This window comes from Pseudophryne corroboree, chromosome 3 (genome assembly GCF_028390025.1).
Source record: "Pseudophryne corroboree isolate aPseCor3 chromosome 3, aPseCor3.hap2, whole genome shotgun sequence".
Lineage (NCBI taxonomy): Eukaryota > Metazoa > Chordata > Amphibia > Anura > Myobatrachidae > Pseudophryne > Pseudophryne corroboree.
The window spans coordinates 750,368,510-750,395,951 of NC_086446.1; the positions used below are offsets into that span (position 1 = coordinate 750,368,510).

Sequence of the window (27,442 nt, forward strand, 5' to 3'; positions counted from 1 at the left end):
CTACAAGATCGTGGGGTTTTCCTGGGCGGCTGCTCTTGGAGTCTCAGCCTTGCAACTATGCCGAGCTGCTACCTGGTCAAGGAAGAACACCTTTGTGAAGTTCTACAGGTTTGATATCCTGGCCAAAGAGGATACCCAGTTTGGGCAGGCGGTGCTGCAGAAGTCTTCGCACATTCCTGTCCGTTCTGGATGCTTTGGGACATCCCCATTGTACTAGATTCCCCCAATAGCCCTTATGGATACTAGAGGAAATAAGATTTTAAATACCTACCGGTAAATCCTTTTCTCTGACGTCCTAAGTGGATGCTGGGGACTCCGTCAGGACCATGGGGAATAGCGGCTCCGCAGGAGACAGGGCACAAAAGTAAAAGCTTTAGGATCAGGTGGTGTGCACTGGCTCCTCCCCCTATGACCCTCCTCCAAGCCTCAGTTAGATCTTTGTGCCCGGCCGAGAAGGGTGCAATCTAGGTGGCTCTCCTAAAGAGCTGCTTAGAGTAAAAGTTTTGTTAGGTTTTTTTATTTTCAGTGAGTCCTGCTGGCAACAGGCTCACTGCATCGAGGGACTTAGGGGAGAAGAAGTGAACTCACCTGCGTGCAGGATGGATTGGCTTCTTAGGCTACTGGACACTAGCTCCAGAGGGACGATCACAGGTACAGCCTGGATGGGTCACCGGAGCCGCGCCGCCGACCCCCTTGCAGATGCTGAAGAGAGAAGAGGTCCAGAAATCGGCGGCTGAAGACTTCCCAGTCTTCTTAAGGTAGCGCACAGCACTGCAGCTGTGCGCCATTGCTCTCAGCACACTTCACACCAACGGTCACTGAGGGTGCAGGGCGCTGGGGGGGGCGCCCTGAGCAGCAATGAAAGTACCTATGCTGGCTAAAAATACATCACATATAGCCCCTGGGGCTATATGGATGTATTTAACCCCTGCCAGATTGTCAGAAAAACGGGAGAAGCAGCCCGCCGAAAAGGGGGCGGGGCCTATTCTCCTCAGCACACAGCGCCATTTTCCCTCACAGAACTGCTGGTGGGAAGGCTCCCAGGCTCTCCCCTGCACTGCACTACAGAAACAGGGTTAAAACAGAGAGGAGGGGCATTTTTGTGGCGAAATTATTACATATTAAGATGCTATAAGGGAAAACACTTATATAAGGTTGTCCCTGTAAAATTATAGCGTTTTGGTGTGTGCTGGCAAACTCTCCCTCTGTCTCCCCAAAGGGCTAGTGGGGTCCTGTCCTCTATCAGAGCATTCCCTGTGTGTGTGCTGTGTGTCGGTACGTGTGTGTCGACATGTATGAGGACGATGTTGGTGAGGAGGCGGAGCAATTGCCTGTAATGGTGATGTCACTCTCTAGGGAGTCGACACCGGAATGGATGGCTTATTTAGGGAATTACGTGATAATGTCAACACGCTGCAAGGTCGGTTGACGACATGAGACGGCCGGCAAACCAATTAGTACCTGTCCAGGCGTCTCAAACACCGTCAGGGGCTTTAAAACGCCCATTACCTCAGTCGGTCGACACAGACACTGACTCCAGTGTCGACGGTGAAGAAACAAACGTATTTTCCATTAGGGCCACACGTTACATGTTAAGGGCAATGAAGGAGGTGTTACATATTTCTGATACTACAAGTACCACAAAAAAGGGTATTATGTGGGGTGTGAAAAAACTACCTGTAGTTTTTCCTGAATCAGATAAATTAAATGAAGTGTGTGATGATGCGTGGGTCTCCCCCGATAGAAAATTAAAGGCGCTCACACGCTTATCAAAACAAGTGGCGTTACCGTCTCCAGATACGGCCGCCCTCAAGGAGCCAGCTAATAGGAGGCTGGAAAATATCCTAAAAAGTATATACACACATACTGGTGTTATACTGCGACCAGCGATCGCCTCAGCCTGGATGTGCAGCGCTGGGGTGGCTTGGTCGGATTCCCTGACTGAAAATATTGATACCCTTGACAGGGACAGTATTTTATTGACTATAGAGCATTTAAAGGATGCATTTCTATATATGCGAGATGCACAGAGGGATATTTGCACTCTGGCATCAAGAGTAAGTGCGATGTCCATGTCTGCCAGAAGATGTTTATGGACACGACAGTGGTCAGGTGATGCAGATTCCAAATGGCAGTATTGCCGTATAAAGGGGAGGAGTTATTTGGGGTCGGTCCATCGGACCTGGTGGCCACGGCAACAGCTGGAAAATCCACCTTTTTACCCCAAGTCACATCTCAGCAGAAAAAGACACCGTCTTTTCAGCCTCAGTCCTTTCGTCCCCATAAGGACAAGCGGGCAAAAGGCCAGTCATATCTGCCCAGGGGTAGAGGAACGGAAGAAGACTGCAGCAGGCAGCCCCTTCCCAGGAACAGAAGCCCTCCACCGCTCCTGCCAAGTCCTCAGCATGACGCTGGGGCCGTACAAGCGGACTCAGGTGCGGTTGGGGGGGTCGTCTCAAGAGTTTCAGCGCGCAGTGGGCTCACTCGCAAGTGGACCCCTGGATCCTACAAGTAGTATCCCAGGGGTACAGATTGGAAATTCGAGACGTCTCCCCCTCGCAGGATCCTGAATTCTGCTTTACCAACGTCTCCGACAGGGAGGCAGTATTGGAAACAATTCACAAGCTGTATTCCCAGCAGGTGATAATCAAAGTACCCCTCCTACAACAAGGAAAGGGGTATTATTCCACACTATTTGTGGTACTGAAGCCAGACGGCTCGGTGAGATTTATTCTAAATCTGAAATCTTTGAACACTTACATACAAAGGTTCAAATCAAGATGGAGTCACTCAGAGCAGTGATAGCGAACCAGGAAGAAGGGGACTATATGGTGTCCCTGGACATCAAGGATGCTTACCTCCATGTCCCAAATTGCCCTTCTCACCAAGGGTACCTCAGGTTCGTGGTACAGAACTGTCACTATCAGTTTCAGACGCTGCCGTTTGGATTGTCCACGGCACCCCGGGTCTTTACCAAGGTAATGGCCGAAATGATGATTCTTCTTCAAAGAAAAGGCGTCTTAATTATCCCTTACTTGGACGATCTCCTGATAAGGGCAAGGTCCAGAGAACAGTTGGAGGTCGGAGTAGCACTATCTCAAGTAGTTCTACGACAGCACGGGTGGATTCTAAATATTCCAAAATCGCAGCTGATTCCGACGACACGTCTGCTGTTACTAGGGATGATTCTGGACACAGTCCAGAAAAAGGTGTTTCTCCCGGAGGAGAAAGCCTGGGAGTTATCCGAGCTAGTTAGGAACCTCCTAGAACCAGGCCAAGTGTCAGTGCATCAATGCACAAGAGTCCTGGGAAAAATGGTGGCTTCTTACGAAGCGATTCCATTCGGCAGATTTCACGAAATAATTTTTCAGTGGGATCTGCTGGACGAATGGTCCGGATCGCATCTTCAGATGCATCAGCGGATAATCCTGTCTCCAAGGACAAGGGTGTCTCTTCTGTGGTGGCTGCAGAGTGCTCATCTACTAGAGGGCAGCAGATTCGGCATTCAGGACTGGGTCCTGGTGACCACGGATGCCAGCCTGAGAGGCTGGGGAGCAGTCACACAGGGAAGAAATTTCCAAGGAGTGTGGTCAAGTCTGGAGACTTCTCTCCACATAAATATACTGGAGCTAAGGGCAATTTACAATGCTCTGAGCCTAGGAAGACCTCTGCTTCAAAGTCAACCGGTGCTGATCCAGTCGGACAACATCACGGCAGTCGCCCACGTAAACAGACAGGGCGACACAAGAAGCAGGAGGGCAATGGCAGAAGCTGCAAGGATTCTTCGCTGGGCGGAAAATCATGTGATAGCACTGTCAGCAGTGTTCATTCCGGGAGTGGACAACTGGGAAGCAGACTTCCTCAGCAGGCACGACCTCCACCCGGGAGAGTGGGGACTTCACACGGAAGTCTTCCACATGATTGTGAACCATTGGGAAAAACCAAAGGTGGACATGATGGCGTCCCGCCTGAACAAAAAACTGGACAGGTATTGCGCCAGGTCAAGAGACCCTCAGGCAATAGCTGTGGACGTTCTGGTAACACTGTGGGTGTACCAGTCGGTGTATGTGTTCCCTCCTCTGCTTCTCATACCTAAGGTACTGAGAATTATAAGACGTAGAGGAGTAAGAACTATACTCGTGGCTCCGGATTGGCCAAGAAGGACTTGGTACCCGGAACTTCAAGAGATGCTCACAGAGGACTCATGGCCTCTGCCGCTAAGAAGAGACTTGCTTCAGCAAGTACCATGTCTGTTCCAAGACTTACCGCGGCTGCGTTTGACGGCATGGCGGTTGAACGCCGGATCCTAAGGGAAAAAGGTATTCCGGAGGAGGTCACTCCTACCCTGGTCAAAGCCAGGAAGGCGGTGACCGCACAACATTATCACCACATGTGGCGAAAATATGTTGCGTGGTGTGAGGCCAGGAAGGCCCCACGAAGAAATTTCAACTCTGTCGATTCCTGCATTTCCTGCAAACAGGAGTGTCTGTGGGCCTCAAATTGGGATCCATTAAGGTTCAAATTTCGGCCCTGTCGATTTTCTTCCAGAAAGAATTGGCTTCAGTTCCTGAAGTCCAGAAGTTTGTCAAGGGAGTACTGCATATACAACCCCCTTTTGTGCCTCCAGTGGCACTGTGGGATCTCAACGTAGTTCTGGGATTCCTCAAATCACATTGGTTTAAACCGCTCAAATCTGTGGATTTGAAATATCTCACATGGAAAGTGACCATGATGTTGGCCCTGGCCTCGGCCAGGCGAGTGTCAGAATTGGCGGCTTTGTCTCACAAAAGCCCATATCTGATTGTCCATTCGGACAGGGCAGAGCTGCGGACTCGTCCCCAGTTTCTCCCTAAGGTGGTGTCAGCGTTTCACCTGAACCAGCTTATTGTGGTACCTGCGGCTACTAGGGACTTGGAGGACTCCCAAGTTGCTAGATGTTGTCAGGGCCCTGAAAATATAGGTTTCCAGGACGGCTGGAGTCAGGAAAACGGACTTGCTGTTATCCTGTATGCACCCAACAAACTGGGTGCTCTTGCTTCTAAGCAGACGATTGCTAGTTGGATGTGTAGTACAATTCAGCTTGCACATTCTGTGGCAGGCCTGCCACAGCCAAAATATGTAAATGCCCATTCCACAAGGAAGGTGGGCTCATCTTGGGCGGCTGCCCGAGGGGTCTCGGCTTTACAACTTTGCCGAGCTGCTACTTGGTCAGGGGCACACCCTGGCTGAGGAGGACCTGGAGTTCTCTCACTCGGTGCTGCAGAGTCATCCGCACTCTCCCGCCCGTTTGGGAGCTTTGGTATAATCCCCATGGTCCTGACGGAGTCCCCAGCATCCACTTAGGACGTCAGAGAAAATAAGAATTTACTTACCGATAATTGTATTTCTCGTAGTCCGTAGTGGATGCTGGGCGCCCATCCCAAGTGCGGATTGTCTGCAATACTTGTACATAGTTATTGTTACAAAAATCGGGTTATTATTGTTGTGAGCCATCTTTTCAGAGGCTCCGCTGTTATCATGCTGTTAACTGGGTTCAGATCACAGGTTGTACAGTGTGATTGGTGTGGCTGGTATGAGTCTTACCCGGGATTCAAAATCCTTCCTTATTGTGTACGCTCGTCCGGGCACAGTATCCTAACTGAGGCTTGGAGGAGGGTCATAGGGGGAGGAGCCAGTGCACACCACCTGATCCTAAAGCTTTTACATTTGTGCCCTGTCTCCTGCGGAGCCGCTATTCCCCATGGTCCTGACGGAGTCCCCAGCATCCACTACGGACTACGAGAAATAGAATTATCGGTAAGTAAATTCTTATTTTCTCGTAGTCCATAAGGGATATTGGGCGCCCACCTCAGTGACTTTTCTGCAGGTTGTCTCTTATATGGTTACCTGTTCAGTTGTTGCTGTTTGTTACTGGCCGTTGCTGGTTGTTTTATGTTCGTGGTGTGTGAGAATCTCACCACTCGTTATGTTCCTTCTCTCAAGCATGTCCTTTCTCCTTGGGGCACTGTTTTACCTATAACTGCCTGTGGGAAGGGGGCATAGAGGGGAGGAGCCAGCACATCCAGTTGAAGACATTTAAAGTGCACCGGCTCCTTTGGACCCCGTCTATACACCATCATACTAGATTCCCCCAATATCCCTTATGGACTACGAGAAAAGGATTTACCGGTAGGTAATTAAAATCCTATTTTTTACTTTTGAGTAGAGGTACTTTGGGGATTATTTAGTAGTTTCTGAGGTCATGTAGAAGATTGAGACGAAATTGCCTCTAATCTGTACTCTCCCCGCTCCGCAGCTGATCACGGCCTGTGCAATGCAGGTTTTCCACACGCTCTTTAACAGCAGCCCCAGCACAGAAGCAATGACAGCCGAGCTGAATGGTCAGATCATCACGGTGAGTGACAGACTGCTCCCACTCTGACATTCTTCCTGCCTACTCTTAGTGTGTTTGAGATGCTGTCGTGGGATCTATGTAATGGCTCACGGAGCAATTTGTCCTGTTCGTCTTATCTAAAGTTCACGTCTGCCTTTTCCGCTGTAATTGCCATGACAGTTTCCAAAGGAAAGTTTACTGCAATTTCCCCGAACCCATGCTATTCTACATAAAGAGTGCACTGTAATAGCTTCTAATCATTCTTATTATTGTATGTGACAGGCTCTGTACGATTACCTGCCCAGTGACAATGACCTGCAGCCCTTGCTGGCGTGGTTGGCTGTTATGGAGAAAGCCCACATTAACCTGTCAAGGTATGGCTGACGCTCATTCACTACAGTTCCGTTTCTTGGAACATTTTGCTGACATGTTATGTATAGAGACCTAGATGGCCTGACGTAGGACTGAACGTTCTTTGTGCTGGAACCTTTTTTTTGCCTGTTAATGTTTAAAAGACATACGTTTTTTTTCTTCCCTTATTCTAATTCACTTTAGTCTGAAACAGGTAAGTACGTCATATAAGCCGAACGAAAGAGGATAAGTGTTTTTACATTTTAGAATGCACATTATATGCCGGCCATGTACTAATGATGACAAACACAAAATGTAATAAAACGGAACAAAACACAGCGGGAGAGATTCAGTTTCTCATTGGCTCGATGTGCCGTTTCGGAACAGCGCATTGCGACCACCGACATTGCAAGTTTTCCCTCGCAACCTATAAAATGATTACCCTTTATTAACACCAGGAATCAGACACGAACACGGAGCTGACAGGTATTGGAGGTTCCTTCTGGCAGCTTGCTCTAGAACATAAATTTAAACTGTCATTCATTCTTGTGTAATAAAGGAGACTGCCAGGATCTTGCAGTGTTCAAGACAAATGACCGGATTTAATGATGTGCAGGTTGTCGGCCGAATTTGGAAGTTTTTTTTTTTTAAAGGGGCAGTCACTTAAAGGGCATGATTTTACCTTGTAAATGATTGCCCCTTTAAAAAAAATAAAGTCCCAGTTCGGCCAGCATCCCGCATGGCCACTGAACTCGTCCGTCATGCGTGAAGTGTTCCAACGCATTTTTAATGGATCGACACGAAAACGGTCGACCCATGAAAAGGTAGACTTTTTGTTATTTTTGTGTTTACTCGGAATAACATAGGCAGCGTTACATAATACAAAATTAATGCACCTCACACAGCAGCTGCAGAGGAGACTACATGTCCGCTCCTGAAACGTGCAGAAGAATCGGCAGCGTTGCTTCACACACAGATTGCATTCAGAGCTATACCACTGCAGGAGGGGGAGAGTATAGCGTGTGAAGCTCTACTTCACATGCTTCCCGGGACTGGAGAAAGTGCCGTTTCCAGCGCGCTCCCCCTTCTTGCATAGGAGTGTAGCCGCCGCATGAGACCCGGCAATAAATTGCCCTGCCATCCAGGACCGCACTACCGCCTGGCACCTCTACAAGGGAAGACGGTGTGCGCCGGTTGTCAGGCCCAGCAGCCTCCAAGTAGGTCAAAGTGCTGTGGAGTCTCCCTACTGTCGCGCCCCCCCATGCTGACGCAGCAATATATGGCGACCTGAACAAAGGCTCCCGCCGCTACCACTCTGTGTGCTGCTATATGCAGCTTACAGAGCCTAGCTACAAAATAAAAATATTACAAATAAAATAAAAACAACGTACCTAAAATAAGTGCTGCTAGCACCTCTCTGATAACATGCCCTAACTCCACAGGCACCTAAAATAGACTGAGATCATGGGGAGACAGGGGGAGGAGCTTGGGTTTAAAGCTACTGTTTACGTTAGGTGCCAAAGTCTATCCCCAACCTGCAATCTCATGGTCCGATGTCTCCCATACTTGCTGAAAGAGAAGAAATCTTTACATCGCAGATGATGGGAATGTCTTTCTTCCATGCCAATACTGGTTTATTCATGGATTAGAGAGTGTTTATCCGTAATTTCTGGGTATAAAAATCTGTCCCTGAAAGGTTTAGAGCTGCTGAACTTTCAAAGTGAGAGTATACAATCTGAGACGACGGCTGTTTGGACGGGATAGGGCAAAGAGGTGACGTAGTGTCGTGTTTGCAGATACAAAAAGCACGGTGTGGGCGAGCTCATAGGTTTGTTGTAGTGACGACAAAGGGAGTAACAAACCCAGTGGGTATTGGATCTGAATTTGGAGAATGTATATTGTCCACTAACTGCTGGCCTGTTGTGTTGTAATGTAGGTTGCAGAATGATCTCTGCCTGGGTCATCTTCCACGACTTTTCTCCACGTCTGTCAATTGCCTTCTGTCCCCTCACACGCAGGTCGTGTCTGCAGCTGCCCGGACACTGAAGGTAGGAGTTCCAACCAAACATGAACAATCACGGTACACAGTGACATTAGTCAGAAGTCCATGACTTTCACACTTAATGGAGTATTTTCCCATTCATTTTATTGGCAGTGTATTTCTATTGCCTTTCTCAGAGGTATATGGTGGGGGGGGGGGGGGGGGATTCAATTCTAGGTGAAAGGTGTGAATTGGTCTAGTGTTTAAACACTGTCAATAGCGCTGCATCTCACACCTTTTGTCCACTGAATATGCACAAAGTGCTCACTACCCTATGGGATAGATAACGGTTTTGTGCGAGATTGGGATGCCGCATGGATTCAGCCGGGTGGATGACTTCACCCATAATTGAATTCCCAGTTGCTGGAGGCAGTTTTCATTTATGGAATGTTAGACTCGGCAATGTTAGACAGCACTGTGCTCATTAATCTGTAATAGTGAAACGCTGGGATGTCAGAATGACATTAATCACCCTCTGTGTTGGCTTATCCTCCAGTCTCTCCTTACAGAATGCATTGCTCCTCATGCTAAGGACGTTGGTACAGTCTCATCTACTCCAGCATCAGGACCCGGTGGGCTCATCTCTAAAATGTTCAAGTGAGTCGCTCCTGAGCGAGCATTATTATTTCTCTATCGTCCTAAGTGGATGCTGGGGTTCCTGAAAGGACCATGGGGAATAGCGGCTCCGCAGGAGACAGGGCACAAAAGTAAAGCTTTTACAGGTCAGGTGGTGTGTACTGGCTCCTCCCCCTATGACCCTCCTCCAGACTCCAGTTAGATTTTTGTGCCCGGCCGAGAAGGGTGCAATTCTAGGTGGCTCTCATAAAGAGCTGCTTAGAGAGTTTAGCTTAGGTTTTTTATTTTACAGTGATTCCTGCTGGCAACAGGATCACTGCAACGAGGGACAGAGGGGAGAAGAAGTGAACTCACCTGCGTGCAGGATGGATTGGCTTCTTGGCTACTGGACATGAAGCTCCAGAGGGACGATCACAGGTACAGCCTGGATGGTCACCGGAGCCACGCCGCCGGCCCCCTCACAGATGCTGAAGCAAGAAGAGGTCCAGAATCGGCGGCTGAAGACTCCTGCAGTCTTCTTAAGGTAGCGCACAGCACTGCAGCTGTGCGCCATTTTCCTCTCAGCACACTTCACACGGCAGTCACTGAGGGTGCAGGGCGCTGGGGGGGGGGCGCCCTGGGAGGCAAATGAAAACCTTTAAAAAGGCTAAAAATACCTCACATATAGCCCCAGAGGCTATATGGAGATATTTACCCCTGCCTAAATGTACTAAATAGCGGGAGACGAGCCCGCCGGAAAAGGGGCGGGGCCTATCTCCTCAGCACACGGCGCCATTTTCTGTCACAGCTCCGCTGGTCAGGAAGGCTCCCAGGTCTCTCCCCTGCACTGCACTACAGAAACAGGGTATAACAGAGAGGGGGGGCAGAATAAATGGCAATATATTAATATAAAAGCAGCTATAAGGGAGCACTTAATCATAAGGCTATCCCTGTCATATATAGCGCTTTTTGGTGTGTGCTGGCAGACTCTCCCTCTGTCTCCCCAAAGGGCTAGTGGGTCCTGTCTTCGTATAGAGCATTCCCTGTGTGTCTGCTGTGTGTCGGTACGTGTATGTCGACATGTATGAGGACGTTATTGGTGTGGAGGCGGAGCAATTGCCAAATATGAGGATGTCACCTCCTAGGGGGTCGACACCAGAATGGATGCCTTTATTTGTGGAATTACGGGATAGCGTCAACTCGCTTAAGCAGTCGTTTGCCGACATGAGGCGGCCGGACACTCAATTAGTGTCTGTCCAGGCGCCTCAAACACCGTCAGGGGCTGTAAAACGTCCCTTGCCTCAGTCGGTCGACACAGACCCAGACACAGGCACTGATTCCGGTGGTGAAGGTGACGAATCAACCGTATTTTCCAGTAGGGCCACACGTTATATGATTTTGGCAATAAAGGAGATGTTACATTTAGCTGATACTACAGGTACCACTAAACAGGGTATTATGTGGGGTGTGAAAAAACTACCAGTAGTTTTTACCGAATCAGAAGAATTAAATGACGTGTGTGATGAAGCGTGGGGTGCCCCGATAAAAAACTGCTAATTTCAAAGAAGTTATTGGCTTTATACCCTTTCCCGCCAGAGGTTAGGGAGCGCTGGGAAACACCTCCTAGGGTGGACAAAGCGCTAACACGCTTATCAAAACATGTGGCGTTACCCTCTCCTGAGACGGACGCACTTAAAGATCCATCAGATAGGAGGATGGAAAATATCCAAAAAGGTATATACACACATGCAGGTGTTATACTACGACCAGCTATGGCGACTGCCTGGATGTGCAGTGCTGGGGTAGTTTGGTCAGAGTCCCTGATCGAAAATATTGATACCCTGGACAGGGACAATATTTTACTGTCGTTAGAACAAATAAAGGATGCATTTCTTTATATGCGTGATGCACAGAGAGATATCTGCACACTGGCATCACGGGTAAGTGCTATGTCCATTTCGGCCAGAAGAGCTTTATGGACACGACAGTGGACAGGCGATGCGTAGAGGAGTTATTTGAGGTCGGTCTATCGGATTTGGTGGCCACGGCTACGGCCGGGAAATCCACCTTTCTACCTCAAGTCACTCCCCAACAGAAAAAGGCACCGACCTTTCAACCGCAGCCCTTTCGTTCCTTTAAAAATAAGAGAGCAAAGGGCTATTCATATCTGCCACGAGGCAGAGGACGAGGGAAGAGACAGCAACAGGCAGCTCCTTCCCAGGAACAGAAGCCCTCCCCGGCTTCTACAAAAGCCTCAGCATGACGCTGGGGCTTCGCAAGCGGACTCGGGGGCGGTAGGCGGTCGTCTCTAAAATTACAGCGCGCAGTGGGCTCACTCGCAGGTAAATCCCTGGATCCTGCAGATAATATCTCAGGGGTACAGGTTGAAATTAGAGACAGAGCCACCTCGCCGTTTCCTGAAGTCTGCTTTACCAACGTCCCCCTCAGAAAGGGAGACGGTTTTGGAAGCCATTCACAAGCTGTATTCTCAGCAGGTGATAGTCAAGGTACCTCTTCTACAACAAGGGAAGGGGTATTATTCCACTCTTTGTGGTACCGAAGCCGGATGGCTCGGTAAGGCCTATTCTAAATCTGAAGTCCTTGAACCTATACATAAAGAAGTTCAAGTTCAAGATGGAGTCACTCAGAGCAGTGATAGCGAACCTGGAAGAAGGGGACTTTATGGTATCCTTGGACATCAAGGATGCGTATCTCCACGTTCCAATTACCCCTCACACCAGGGGTACCTCAGGTTCGTTGTACAAAACTGTCACTATCAGTTTCAGACGCTGCCGTTTGGTTTGTCCACGGCACCTCGGGTCTTTACAAAGGTAATGGCCGAGATAATATTTCTTCTTCGAAGAAAAGGCGTATTAATTATCCCATACTTGGACGATCTCCTAATAAGGGCAAGGTCCAGAGAACAGCTAGAGATGGGTTTAGCACTATCTCAAGAGGTGCTAAAGCAGCACGGATGGATTCTGAATATTCCAAAATCCCAATTAATGCCGACAACTCGTCTGCTGTTCCTGGGGATGATTCTGGACACAGTTCAGAAAAAGGTTTTTCTTCCCGAAGAAAAAGCCAAGGAGTTATCTGACCTGGTCAGGAACCTCCTAAAACCAGGAAAGGTGTCTGTACATCAATGCACAAGAGTCCTGGGAAAAAATGGTAGCTTCTTACGAAGCAATCCCTTTCGGCAGATTCCATGCAAAGGGATCTGTTGGACAAATGGTCAGGGTCGCATCTTCAGATGCACCTGCGGATAACCCTGTCGCCGAGGACAAGGGTATCCCTTCTGTGGTGGTTGCAGGAGGCTCATCTATTGGAGGGCCGCAGATTCGGCATACAGGATTGGATCCTGGTGACCACGGATGCCAGCCTGAGAGGCTGGGGAGCAGTCACACAGGGAAGAAATTTCCAGGGAGTGTGGTCGAGCCTGAAAAAGTCTCTTCACATAAGCATTCTGGAACTAAGAGCAATCTACAATGCTCTAAGCCAGGCGGAACCTCTGCTTCAAGGAAGACCGGTGTTGATCCAGTCAGACAACATCACGGCAGTCGCCCATGTAAACAGACAGGGCGGCACAAGAAGCAGGAGGGCAATGGCAGAAGCTGCCAGGATCCTTCGCTGGGCGGAGAATCACGTGATAGCACTGTCAGCAGTATTCATCCCGGGCGTGGACAACTGGGAAGCAGACTTCCTCAGCAGACACGACCTTCACCCGGGAGAGTGGGGACTTCATCCAGAAGTTTTCCACATGCTATTAAACCGTTGGGTAAAACCAATGGTGGACATGATGGCGTCTCGCCTCAACAAAACACTGGACAGGTATTGCGCCAGGTCAAGAGATCCGCAGGCAATAGCTGTGGACGCGCTGGTAACACCTTGGGTGTACCAGTCGGTATATGTGTTTCCTCCTCTGCCTCTCATACCAAAGGTATTGAGGATTATACGGCAAAGAGGAGTAAGACTAGTGGCTCCGGATTGGCCAAGAAGGACTTGGTACCCGGAACTTCAAGAGATGGTCACGGACGATCCGTGGCCTCTACTTCTGAGAAGGGACCTGCTTCAGCAGGGTCCTTGTCTTTTTCAAGACTTACCGCGGCTGCGTTTGACGGCATGGCGTTGAATGCCAGATCCTAAAAGGAAAAGGCATTCCAGAAGAAGTCATTCCTACCTTGATAAAGGCAAGGAAGGAAGTCACCGCGAAGCATTATCGCCGTATTTGGCGAAAATATGTTGCGTGGTGCGAGCAGCGGAGTGCTCCGATGGAGGAATTTCAACTGGGTCGTTTTCCTACATTTCCTGCAATCAGGATTGTCTATGGGTCTCAAATTGGGATCTATTAAGGTTCAAATTTCGGCCCTATCAATATTCTTCCACAAAGAATTGGCCTCAGTCCCTGAGGTCCAGATTTTTATCAAAGGAGTACTGCATATACAGCCTCCTGTGGTGCCTAAGGTGGCACCGTGGGATCTAAATGTAGTTTTAGATTTCCTCAAATCCAATTGGTTTGAACCACTAAAGAATGTGGATTTGAAATATCTCACATGGAAAGTGACTATGTTACTGGCCCTGGCTTCGGCCGGGAGAGTATCTGAACTGGCGGCTTTGTCTTATAAAAGCCCTTATTTAATTTTCCATTCGACATAGGGCAGAGCTGCGGACGCGTCCGCATTTTCTCCCTAAGGTGGTATCAGCGTTTCACCTGAACCAGCCTCTTGTAGTGCCTGCGGCTACAGACGACTTGAAGGACTCCAAGTTGTTGGACGTTGTCAGAGCCTTAAAAATATACATTTAAAGGACGGCTGGAGTCAGAAAATCTGACTCGCTGTTTATACTGTATGCACCCAACAAGTTGGGTGCACCTGCTTCTAAGCAGTCGATTGCTCGTTGGTTTTGTAACAAAATTCAACTTGTACATTCTGTGGCAGGCCTGCCACAGCCTAAATCTGTTAAGGCCCATTCCGCAAGGAAGGTGGGCTCATCTTGGGCGGCTGCCCGAGGGGTCTCGGCATTACAACTCTGCCGAGCAGCTACGTGGTCAGGGAAGAACACGTTTGTAAATTTTTACAAATTTGATACCCTGGAAAAGGAGGACCTGGAGTTCTCTCATTCGGTGCTGCAGAGTCATCCGCACTCTCCCGCCCGTTTGGGAGCTTTGGTATAATCCCCATGGTCCTTTCAGGAACCCCAGCATCCACTTAGGACGATAGAGAAAATAAGAATTTACTTACCGATAATTCTATTTCTCGGAGTCCGTAGTGGATGCTGGGCGCCCATCCCAAGTGCGGATTATCTGCAATACTTGTACATAGTTATTGTTAACTAATTCGGGTTATTGTTTAGGAAGCCATCTTTCAGAGGCTCCTCTGTTATCATACTGTTAACTGGGTTTAGATCACAAGTTGTACGGTGTGATTGGTGTGGCTGGTATGAGTCTTACCCGGGATTCAAAATCCTCCCTTATTGTGTACGCTCGTCCGGGCACAGTACCTAACTGGAGTCTGGAGGAGGGTCATAGGGGGAGGAGCCAGTACACACCACCTGACCTGTAAAAGCTTTACTTTTGTGCCCTGTCTCCTGCGGAGCCGCTATTCCCCATGGTCCTTTCAGGAACCCCAGCATCCACTACGGACTCCGAGAAATAGAATTATCGGTAAGTAAATTCTTATTATAAAGTGACCATGTCTTATCTGCCGATTCCCCAAATCTGATCTCGACAATATTTTAAGAATATGGGGGACACTGACAACCTTGGGATATAGAGGGCACTGTGAGGCACATTAACTTGTTTGAAGCCGAGCCATCCCCTCTACATCCCACCAGCCCTTACAGAACCAATCGGAATCCAGAAACAGATTTAACGGTGTGTCCCAGAAATACTCTTATCGCACACTTTTGCAAAATGTAACTGGGTCACATCTATGATAGCAGTGTCCTAATATGCTAATGTCACAGACTTAAATCACATTTATTTGATAAGACCTGACCATCAAAGCCATCTTGACTGCATATGATGTTGTTCTCGGAAGCGTATTCCTTACCCAACCACAAGTAGTTCCAGGTTTACATCTCGTCTATATGGTACCATGTTTCCCTTGTACAGGAACACTGAATCCCGACATTACATATGTAAAATACTTTGCGATTGACATTAAACTGTTGCAGAGTCATCAAAAGTAAAGTTCAATAGAATATAACCTCATGGCCGGATTCCTTCTAAAGATGCTGGTGTTCATGTCGGTCACACATTGCGTTCTCTCCCCAGGTGTGTAGAAGACGGCCTCTCGTATAAGTTCCACGCTTCCTGGGTCTGTGTCCTGCAGATCCTGCAAACTTTTTTTGAGGTTGCGGGGAAGTCTTACCACCCATTTATGAAGAAGGTATGACGATATAATGTGGTGAAGGATCTGAAATAATCTCCCTCTTACAGGGTTATGTGATTACCGATCACTTATCTTCAGTGCATTGTGTTTCTAGTGTTTGCAGACCCTGGCTGACCTTCGAGTCTCTGCTCATTTCCCGCACCCCAGAGAGCTGGACATCACAGTGGGAGCGGCGGTGGAGAGCATGGGACCAGAGGTGGTACTGAAGGCAATTCCCCTGCTAATCGATGGCACAGAGTGAGTATAGTCTCCAGCGTTCCACTCTGACAAGGGGTAACAGAATGTTACTTGACCATACCCTGCTGCACAAGTTGCGCCAAATAGCCCCTTCCTTAATGCGCCAGGTCCCGAGTGCATCTTGCATAAATAAAACAACCAGGAGCGACAAAACCACATTACTAGCATATGCTGACTACTGGGGCTTGTGGCACTTGTACACTCTTGTGTGCGTACATGGCTTTTTCTACCGCTACGGTCCATTGTGCTTCATCTGCGACTTTTTATTGGTGTTATATCAATTCCTGTACTTGTAACGTTGCAGCCTAAGGTCTCTGGTACACTCTGAGTATCTTCCCTCATGCCAAGTTCTGTTGTGCGTCATCTGCAGCAAATTCATGTGCGGTTAAAGTCGCCACCCAGCGTCTCCGGTATACAGTGTGTGGCACTTTGCTGCATCTGCGATGCAACGAAGACGCAAAAGTTGAAAGACTCTTTGGCACGCTTTTGTCTCGGAACGTCTGAGGTGCCTCAGACGTCTCGTGTCATATGGTGCAAAGACACTAGGTGTAGGAGTACACATCTGTAGATGGATATGTCAAGATAGTTTCTTGGGGAAGGAAATGTCGGTTGGGAATTGAGCGTCTGCACATAGTTGGATAAAATGTCCATGGAAGAGAGTTGTCCTTTTATGTCTGGATGTGCAGGGTTAGCATATCGGAGGACGGAGTTGTTTGTTGGGTAGTAGTGTCTGGAGGTATTGAGATTAAATGTCTGGAAAAGGGAATTGTTGGTTGGGGATGTGTGTCTGGGACGTATGGGATTAGAATTTGCATGGAAGGGTATATTTGCTTGGGCAGATGTACATGGAAATATCAGTATGGGGTATCTGGGAGAGAGTTGTTGGCTAAGGATAGGAGTCTGGACCTATCAGGATATCCTGTCCAGGGAATGGATCTACGAGCTGGTGATGTGATTCTGGATGGAATATCTGGCGAAGTGTGTAACAGTCCACTCTCTTCTCAGGGAAACCTGCGACTTCCCACGTAGCTGGCTGATACCTGTTATCCGGGACCATGTGAAGAACACAGAGCTGGGGTTCTTCACTAGATACTTCCTGCCTCTTGCTGCCAACGTGAAGAATCGAGGTGGTTATAATTCAGTGATCAGTGTATTAATCTTGGCAGTTGTCACGTCTTTATCCCTTCTCCAGGTTAATACATCTTCCCCAGTGTGACTTGTACTTCCTCATTATTTTCACCATATTGGTGATATGTAGTAACTAGTAGTTATAATACTGTAGTGTTCTTTTTTTTTTAATTCAATACTTTTTTATTAGTTTTCTGTTTATCATTAAACATAGTACAAAGAAAAAAAGAAAAAAAAACAACAACACAACCCACATTGGATCCCCAGCCCAGGGAATGCGCAGATTCCCCTGTCCATTAGGGACCAATTATCATAGTTATCTTAGGAAACCGGTGCAGGCTCAAATTCCGAAACGTAAGTTGTAAGTTAGAATCAATATTGCATGCTAACAAGGCGCGTATAGATCAATGAAAGCTGTACACAGATATCTATGGCAGCGCAACATATATTTGAGCTAATTTCATAGCTAAAGCAATGGCATGGGAACGGGAATGGCTGACCGCGGACGCAGGGGATAACACAGAGAAAAAGAGACAGTGTACCCAATGCAGATCAAAAGTCACACACCCATTCTAATCCCCCGCAGCATATCTAGACGCCCCGGGTTCCAGAGAGCGGGGACTCAAGCCATCGACCCCACAAGTCCTGATATTTTTTCTCCGCTTTTCTAGCTAGGTATACATATTTCTCGTGAGAGGCCGTATCATTTACAAGGGAGACCCAGGATCGCAGTGTGGGTGCATCCTTGGCTAGCCAAAGCCTGGCGATACACACCATGGCCAGGCCACACAAATTAATTACATATCGTTTGGCAGGGGGGTCCAGGGCATCCTCCTCCACAGCAGATAACACACATGTCGTCGGGGAGCATACAGACGAGGGAATACCCGTTGACACCAGGGCGTCAATAACACCCGACCAGAATACGGCAACCTTGGGGCATAGCCAGATAATGTGCCAAAAGTCCGCATCCAGACTATCGCACTTAGGACATCCAGAGGAGTGGGTACCCCCTATATGTCGCAAGCGCACCGGCGTCATATATACTCTGTGTATTATAAACAGTTGAATTTGCTGATATCTAGTGGTGGTAGTGGATAATCGTGGGGAACACAGAGCACCCTCCCAGATCTCATCAGAGATGGCACCCAAGTCAGATTCCCACTTGTTCCTGAGAATGGACAACGGGTCAGAGTAGTGAGAGCGGAGCATGCTTGCATAAATGTTGGACACCAGATGTCCGCTTCCCAGGGACCGCAGGAGAGACTTGACCGGGGAGTCGGCAATCATTGGAGGTGATTCGGGAAATTGTGCGTTAAGCACGTGTCTCAGCTGCAGGTAGCGGTAGAAGTGAGAAGAGGGTATATTGTAATCCTGTTGAAGCTGCAGGAAGGACCTCAGTATACCATCGTTATATACGTGGCCCAGGGACGTCACACCCCACCTCCCCCACACCGCCCCAGTCCGCAGCGAGGCCAACTCTGGGAAGCAGAGGGCATTGTCCAGAGGAGTATCCGGGTCAATACCCTGGCCCAATAGGATAACATGTACCTGTTTCCATATGAGGACGGCCTGTCTTATTATAGGGATCTTGGACAAGTTAGGGTTCCCACAAAGAAGCATCTGTAATGGAGATCCGGCAGGGTATATCTGGAAAAGCAATTGGGACTGCAAAGTGAGAGCATCCGGGGCGTTCACCCACTCCCATATATGTGCCAACTGCGCGGCATAGTAGTAAAATCGAAATATAGGGAGAGCTAAGCCTCCCAACACTTTCGGCCTAGACAGAACGTCTAGTCTCAGCCTCGCTCTCCTGCTGGCCCATATTAAAGAAGAAAGCAAACTGTCAATCTGTCGAAATGTCTTCAGGTTAATATATATAGGGGATTGCTGGAGAACATAAAGGAGTTTGGGCAAGTATACCATCTTTACCAAATTGACCCTGCCAGTAACAGTCAGGGGCAGAGACCCCCAAACCCTAACCTTCGAGCGGAGATACCCCATCAGCGGCCTGACATTAAGGGAAACATAGGTACAAGGGTTATTCGATACCCATACCCCCAGGTATTTGAAGGAGTCTACCCATTTAAGGCGGGTTTGAATCACCGGGGCCTCAGAAACCGGGCCTCTAAGTGGAGTGATGGTGGATTTATCCCAGTTAATTTTGAGCCCGGAGAAACGTCCGTTGTCAGTTATCAAGTCAAGGAGTTTAGGTAAGGAGGAAACAGAATCGTCCACAAAGAGCAACAGGTCATCAGCGTATAACGCTATCCTGTCTTCCCTGGCGCCAACCCTAATACCCACAATATCCTGAGTTGCCCTAATCAAACATGCCAGTGGCTCAATAGCGATAGCAAACAGAGTCGGGGACAGAGGGCAGCCATGCCTCGTTCCCCTGGATAGGGGGAAGGAGTCCGAAACAAACCCGTTCACCGAGACTCTGGCCATGGGCTGAAAATATAACAATTTAACATAATTGATAAAGTTGGGGCCCACACCAAACCTACTCATAGCCTCCCAGAGGAAGGCCCACTCCACCGAATCAAAGGCCTTTGCGGCATCTAAGGAGGCTATAACGGCAGAGCAGTCCTCCTCCCGAGAAGCCTGAAAATGAGTAAACAGGCGCCTCAAATTCACAGCAGTGGACTTGCCAGGCATGAAGCCCGTTTGGTCAGGGTGAATAATTTGGGAGACGACCCGGCCAAGTCTGGAAGCCAGAACCTTGGCCAGGATTTTAATATCCGTGGGCAACAGGGAAATAGGACGGTAGGATTCAACCTTCCTGGGGTCTTTATCCGGCTTGGGAATCACTATAATCAAAGCCTCCGCCATAGACGGGGGAAGCGCACTTTGGGCAATAATTTCGCTGAACAACTCAAGCAACTGAGGGGCAAAGAATTTTATATATTTCTTATACAGTTCCGACGGGATGCCATCAAGGCCAGGGGCCTTACCATCGGGGGAGGCAGAGATCGCAGTCTCAATCTCCTCCACCGACAAAGGAGCATCTAGAAGGGCCCTGGCCTCACTGGAGATGGAAGGCAAGTGGACCCCATCCAAGTAGTCACATAGCTCTAGTGGGGAACAGGTCAACTGAGAACTATATAATGCCTGATAATAAGAGACAAATTCCGCCACGATCTGGGGGGTGCGGTCCAGCACCGACCCAGCTGAATCCAAAATCTCCACCACAATACGAGAGGAACGGTCACCCCTTGCAAGATTGGCCAAATAAGAACCTGGTCTATCCCCCGTAGCATACTGGACATGCGAGGAGAAGAGAAGTCTGTGCTGGGTTTTCCCCCACAGATAGTCATTCCATTCACCCTGCGCATGAAGCCACACCAATTTAGAAGCATCCAAGCCATCTCGCGCATACGTCACTTCTGAAGCGGCCACCCGAGCCTCCAATTCAGACTCGTGTTTTCTATAGGAGGATTTAAGACTCCCTACCCGTTTGATCAATGTACCTCTCAAGAAAGCCTTGAAAGTGTCCCATAGCAGAGACACATCCGAGGTGTCATCATGCATAACAAAGAATTCTAGCCAGCTAGCCTCCAAATCAGATCCCTCGCCCATATGCGTCAGCCAAAAGGGATTAAATTTCCACACTGCTTGGCCTCGCTGACAGTTTAAGTCGATATGTAACGATATAGGGGTGTGATCCGAGATACCCCTAGTCTCATACTTGACAGTCTGCACTTTGGGCAAAAGTTCCCGGGACAGAAGAGCCAAATCTATCCTAGAGAAGGAAGAGTGAGAGCGTGAAAAACACGAGTATTGCCTCAAATCAGGATTTTTCAATCTCCAGGGGTCTATCAGACCCAACTCTGACAGTGTCTGCAAACGGGGAGTGCCCAGGCCGCGGGTTGGAGGACGCCCTAGACAACCTATCCAGCTCGTGATTTAAAACATTGTTAAAGTCCCCCATACAGATAACTGGTATATCAGGGGAAGCAGCCATAAAGACAGACGCCTTTTTAAGGACATCGTGCGAATATCGAGGGGGTACATACACAGCCAGCAATAACAAGGGGACGGAGTTAATTCTGCACTTGAGAAATACATATCTACCCCATTGATCCGTTTGCACAGAATCAAGCACAAAGGGAACAGATTTCCTAATTAGAATCGACACTCCCCGGGACGCTGCAGTATGCATAGAATGGTAAGCCCATCCCACCCAAGGTTTTTTAAGGGACATAATCTTAGTACCCAGTAGGTGGGTTTCCATCAAGCAAATTATATCCGACGCATAAGATTTAATCTGTCTAAGGATCAAGGAGCGCTTAATCTTGTCATTGATCCCCCGCACATTCCACGACAGAAACTTAACCGACGCCATAACAGGGCATTGTTGTGATTTTGCATAGCACCCGCGGCCAGCCACCGCCAGTGAATACCAAAGAGGATACGCCTGCAGTCAGCTGCAACATAAACATAGCAGAAATAAGCACATTGCACAGCAAAAAATGAAAACACCTCAATGTTAACAATCTAAAATAACCCCCATCCCCACCCCGTATACCACCTAAAACTAGCAGCATACCTGATTCCCTAACAACAGAACACCCTAAGTACTAACAATCCCAACTAAGGCAGAGAGCCCGGTAACATACTCCGCCAATACCAATTAAGGTCAAATTCCTATATCCACTAAGGGGGCCAAGAATTTAATGACCATAAAACAGGAGAATCTCCCAGCTAAACTCAAAACAAAACCAATCCCCCCCTAGACCAATACCCCCACCCCAACAGAGTAACCGTTTACCCCTTTAAAGACTATATGGCAGGGCAAACACCGAGTTTCTAAGGCCCAAAATCAGCGTAAAGGCAACATCTAGCAATCACCCGTCTCCACAGAGCTACCCCCTCCCAATAAAGGCCCGTAAGGGCCGCAGATAGCCCCTCCGTAAATCACATAGCAGCACATCACAAACCAGTAGTATATTGACTTAGCTGAGAAATCAGAGACAGGAGTGCAATCAGCAGCCATCGCTCCCCTATTTGAAAAGCGTCCATCTAGCCAAACTGACATCCTGCAGGGAATCATAAGGAACATAACCACAAACAACTATACATCCCTCCCAAGACAATATAACAATAACATATCAAGCATAAACGAAGCAGTATACTTGCAAGTAGGGAAATCAAACACATAAGTTCAATCAGCAGCTAGCGCCCGCTGCGCCGGAAAGCGTCCGTCCAGCCACATTGATGCTTCACGAGGGGTCGTGAAGAATTTTGTTTCCCCATCCGAGACCACCCGCAGTTTAGACAGAAAGAGCATGGCATAGGGGATATTCAATTCTCGCAGCCTGCGTTTCACAGGGACAAACTGAGCTCTATCCTTCTGGACATCGACAGCAAAATCCGGAAAGACTGAAACTGGGGAACCTTTCCACGTAAGGGGGCCCTTGGTGCGGGCCAGTCTCAGAATCACGTCTCTATCCCGGTAATGGAGGAGTTTGGCAATAAACGTACGGGGAGGTGCCCCTGGAGGTAATGGGCGCATCGGGACCCTATGGGCGCGTTCCACTGCGAAGTGTGAAGTGAACTCCTCCGCTCCAAATACATCCAACAGCCAACGTTCAAGAAATTTTTCAGGGGAGGCACCCTCTTCTTTCTCCGGGAGTCCGACGAAACGGACATTGTTCCGCCACAACCTCCCCTCCATATCAGTCATCTTTCTATGTACATCCAGCATCTGAGACTCCAGAGCAGAAGTGCGTCTACCAAGAGGCGTAACCGTGTCTTCCAGCGTGGAGGTGCGCGTCTCAACCTCACCGACCCTCTCTCGCACCCGTTGAAGGTCCTGGTGTATAATGGATAAATCCGACTGGACCTGACCGATCCTGTCGGCCAAGCGGGCTCCACTGGCCGTGACCGCATCCAGCACCTTTTGCAGAGCAGCATCGGTGGCATCCGCAGATGAGGAGCCAGCTGACGGAGAAGGCGGCGCAGAGGTCGGCTGCATCTCCCCACTCTGTTGGGACCGCGTCGGCGGATTTCTGACATACTTCTCCAACTTCGCCGCGGCAGACTGATGCGGTTTGACCATTATAACCGAGCGTGCGGCAGGAGGCAAGAAGTATATTAAATAGTATATCAAGAACTGTCCAGGGACGGCCAATAATGACTGAATGTAGTATATCAGAATTATCCAGTCGCTGCTTGCGGGTAAGTACAGTATACCAAAACTGATCAGTGACCGTGTAGAATATCAGAAACCTCTGTTAGCACAGAAGAAATAATTGCAGCAGGATAAAGAAAACTTTCCTCCCCTCCCAGCATATGAGGGACAATAAGTTGAAATGGAGTGTGTGCTAGGAAGCTGAGGTTGACCAGCGTATCACAGGATCTGCAGGGGTTAATATCACTGCTCCTTATCCTAATGGAGCAGAGTTCAGCAAGGCAGCAGTAGTATGGGGAGGGCACAGGCACTTATAGAATCCAGCCGTGCCGTGCACCTCCTCCCCAGCGGCATAGCACAGTGCAGGAGCCGGAGGTACGGGCTGGGGCCGCCGGAGCGAGCAGGGAGAGCGGCGGCGGGTCACGTGGTGATGCAGCGGCTGGGGGAGCGCTCGTCGTCCGGAGCACGAGAGGAGAGGCGCCCGCCACAGCGTCCCCAGCAACAACAGAGGGGAAGCCGCGGACCTGGTGAGCAGCGCTCAGGGCGGGAGCCGGATGCAGGTCTCGGTGCGGGCAGCAGGATGGCGGCGTCCCACGTGCAGTAGCAGGTCCAGGGTCCCCGCACACTATATTCACTCCACTGCAGCGGATAGCTTGCTGACGGGTCTCAGAGCGGCCCAGGGGCACCCCCACATTATAGTGCTGGTATTGGGGCGGATTGCAGGCCCAGGGGGGGACACAGGATGTTGGGCAGGATATAATAGCTGGAGAGAGACACAGTCTGTGTGCTACTCCATGTCCGTCGAAGCCACCCACACTGTAGTGTTCTTAAACATGTTTGAGAGAAGCATGTGTACAGAGAAATTGCTTGTGCTTGGTTGACTACGGCCCACCCCTTTTCTTTATCATCCACTAGGGGTCACTGGAGTACTCTTGGGATATGGACGGGCGTAGCCGAACAAAGGCACTGAATATTTAAATTTAGGACTCTCCCCCCCCTCCATATCCCCGAGTACCTCAGTGTACTCTCTCAGTGTTTTTTCGGTGCTCACAGCACGAACATCGGCTTGTGGTATACCCACACTTGGATTTTTATTTTTAATTTTTATTTTTACACATAGCACATCCCTTCCCAGTTTCTGGAAAAACATGGGTCCGGGATAGTGCCGCTGCAGGGGCAGCGCATGGCGTGTCGGTCCTCACAAAGAGCACCCTCACAGCCACAGACAGCATGGCGTGTCGGTCCTCACAAAGAGCACCCTCACAGCCACAGACAGCTCACTGCTTCTAAAAGAGCAGCCAGGACTAGAGAGCTGGACGGGCTTGCACAAAAGAAGCCCGTCGCAGCCATAGATCACTGGGACGCTGACTGGAGCTGGACGGAGCTTACACATAGAAGCCCCGTCACAGCCAGGACTACAAAGCTGAACGGAGCTTACACAAAGAAGCTCCGTTGCAGCCAGGACTACAGAATGACTCACACTGAAACAACCATGAGTCACATCAATGAAGACTGGACGGAGCTTACACAGAAGAAGCCCCGTCACAGCCATGACTCACTTCACTGAAACTGGACGGAGCTTACACACAAGAAGCCCCGTCACAGCCAGGAGTTACAGCGTCGCAAGGAAGGTAGGCTGGGGAACGGGGCGGTCAGCGCAGGCTGCCGCCCCGCTATGTAGGGGTTAACATGCCTCGCGCTCATACTGAGCTCCGTCCGGCAGCACAGCAGGGGGAGCTCAGACGCGCTATGCGCAGCCGCTCCGCACAAGGTCTGACAAAGACGGTGAGCGCTCCGTTCGGCCGCAGCTTCGTCCGGCCGCACAGCACGTGGCTGCTCTCCCCACTCAGACACAGCAGAGCAGGGGGAAAACCATATTTATCAGCCGCTCCGTCCGGCGTCCGTGTTTCCCAGCGGTGGAAAGCGCTCCAGGCACGCCGCTGCTCTCCCCACTCAGGCGCCCTCACAACGGCCACAGCAGACCTCAGTGCAGGTGATGACAAAGGCTGTCGGCCGCCGCAGCTCTCTGTCTCAGTACAGAGACGGTGGGGGGAAGAGACCCGGTGGAAGTTGCCAGGTTAAATATATGTATAAGATATTTATAAGGATGGCCTGATAGTAATGGGCTATTAAATCTATATTACTGTCTGTGATGTAGCAGTATAATAGGCTTTTGAGCCTATATATTAATGGCTGTTATTAACATTGTAAAAAGGCTATTGAGCCTATATTGATGCTGTATAAATATATTAATGTCTGGAATATATATATATATTTATTCATAGAGCATGTGTTGTACCCGGCCTGTGATTATACTGTATAATAGGCTAGATTAACACGGGAACATTTGTAATTTGTTCTGTGATTATCACGGTCAGCATGGCAAAGGGGCCATTTTAACCATGCTTCCTGTTGTTTTCCAGTTTGTAATTCTGGAACATTCCTGCCCTACATCTCTAAGCCACCAGAGGCGCAGGGGTGTTAGGGGGAATTTTTGGTCAGCATAAGTTAGCCATGTAAACTGTATTTTTACATAATTCTAGAACATTCCTGCCCTACATCTCTAAGCCACCAGAGGCGCAGGGGTGTTAGTAGGAATTTGGTTCGGGTTTCATATGCCATGTGAACTGCTTTTCACATAAAGATTACTCTGGTTTCTCTTCACAGCCAATAAATCTTTCGGTTTTTACTAAAGATTTCCGTAGAGAGAAACAACCATGGGGTATATGCAATAGCGGGCGAATCGGCAAAAAAGGCGAATTCCGGGCCGTTTTCGCCTCCAAAAATCAATTCGCCTATGCAGTGCAGTCATTTTTCGCAAAAAAACGGCCCGTCAAAATTCGCCTTTTCTCAATTCGCGTTTTTCCGAATTCGCCTTTTCTGCAATGGTACAGATGCTGCAATTCGCCTCCAGCATATTCAATTCAAGTTTGGAAATTCGCCTGCAGTGCTTTTAGACAGCAAATTCGCGATTTTCCATCCGCCACACTTTGGAGGGTGAAAACAAATAAAAAAATTTTAAACATGTTTTTTTTGGTGTTTTTTTTTTGGGGAATAGCAGATCTATTTATATTAGAAGGGATTAGGTACTTTTTTTTTTTTTGGGGAGGCACAAATATTATTTATATATTTTTTAAAATATTTTTTTTTTTTTTTTTTTTTTTTTATTGCTGGAACGGTAAAATCCGAAAAAAAAATGGCGTGGGGTCCCCCCTCCAAAGCATAACCAGCCTCGGGCTCATTGAGCTGGTCCTGGTTCTAAAAATGCGGGGAAAAAAATGACAGGGGATCCCCCGTATTTTTAAAACCAGCACCGGGCTCTGCGCCTGATGCTGGTGCCAAAAATACGGGGGACAAAACGAGTAGGGGTCCCCCGTATTTTTAACACCAGCATCGGGCTCCACTAGCTGGACAGATAATGCCACAGCCGGGGGTCACTTTTATGCCGTGCCCTGCGGCCGTGGCATTAAATATCCAACTAGTCACCCCTGGCCGGGGTACCCTGGGGGAGTGGGGACCCCTTCAATCAAGGGGTCCCCCCCCCCCAGCCACCCAAGGGCCAGGGGTGAAGCCCGAGGCTGTCCCCCCCCATCCAATGGGCTGCGGATGGGAGGGCTGATAGCCTTTTTGTGTTCAAAAAAAAGATATTGTTTTTTCCATTAGTACTACAAGTCCCAGCAAGCCTCCCCCGCAAGCTGGTACTTGGAGAACCACAAGTACCAGCATGCGGGAGAAAAACGGGCCCGCTGGTACCTGTAGTACTACTGGAAAAAAAATACCCAAATAAAAACAGGACACAGACACCGTCGACAGTAAAACTTTATTACACACTGCCGACACACACATACTTACCTGTGTTCACACGCCGACATCGGTCCTCTTCTCCATGTAGAATCCCGGGGTACCTGAAAAGCAAAGTTCAATATACTCACCTTAACCAGGCTCCAGAGATAAATCCACGTACTTGGCAAAATAATAAAACGCATTTACCCGCTCCATAACGGACTGAAAGGTGTCCCATGCTGACACATGGGACACCTTTCCACGATTAAGATCTGTCAGTGACAGTTGTCACTGACAGGTCTCTAAGCCAATCAGGAAGCGCAACTTCGTTGCACTCACCTGATTGGCTGATCGCTGTGACAGCGCATCGCACAGCTCCCTCCATTATATTCAATGGTGGGAACTTAGCGGCTAGCGGTGAGGTCACCCGCCGGTCAGCGGCTGACCGG

The 27,442-nt window shown here is 48.9% G+C and overlaps 1 protein-coding gene and 1 pseudogene across 1 annotated transcript in view; both read left to right on the plus strand.

Moving 5' to 3' along the window:
- RRP12 (ribosomal RNA processing 12 homolog) overlaps nt 1-27,442 on the plus strand; it is a 210,120-nt gene that overhangs the window by 92,920 nt on the left and 89,758 nt on the right. Inside the window, exons 9-15 of the mRNA XM_063962348.1 lie at nt 6,296-6,394; nt 6,656-6,747; nt 8,661-8,772; nt 9,262-9,362; nt 15,595-15,709; nt 15,807-15,949; nt 16,955-17,076. Of these exons, the coding sequence (XP_063818418.1) occupies nt 6,296-6,394; nt 6,656-6,747; nt 8,661-8,772; nt 9,262-9,362; nt 15,595-15,709; nt 15,807-15,949; nt 16,955-17,076 (784 nt within the window). The remainder of the gene's footprint in view (nt 1-6,295; nt 6,395-6,655; nt 6,748-8,660; nt 8,773-9,261; nt 9,363-15,594; nt 15,710-15,806; nt 15,950-16,954; nt 17,077-27,442) is intronic.
- LOC134899940 (U5 spliceosomal RNA) lies at nt 25,856-25,944 on the plus strand (annotated as a pseudogene).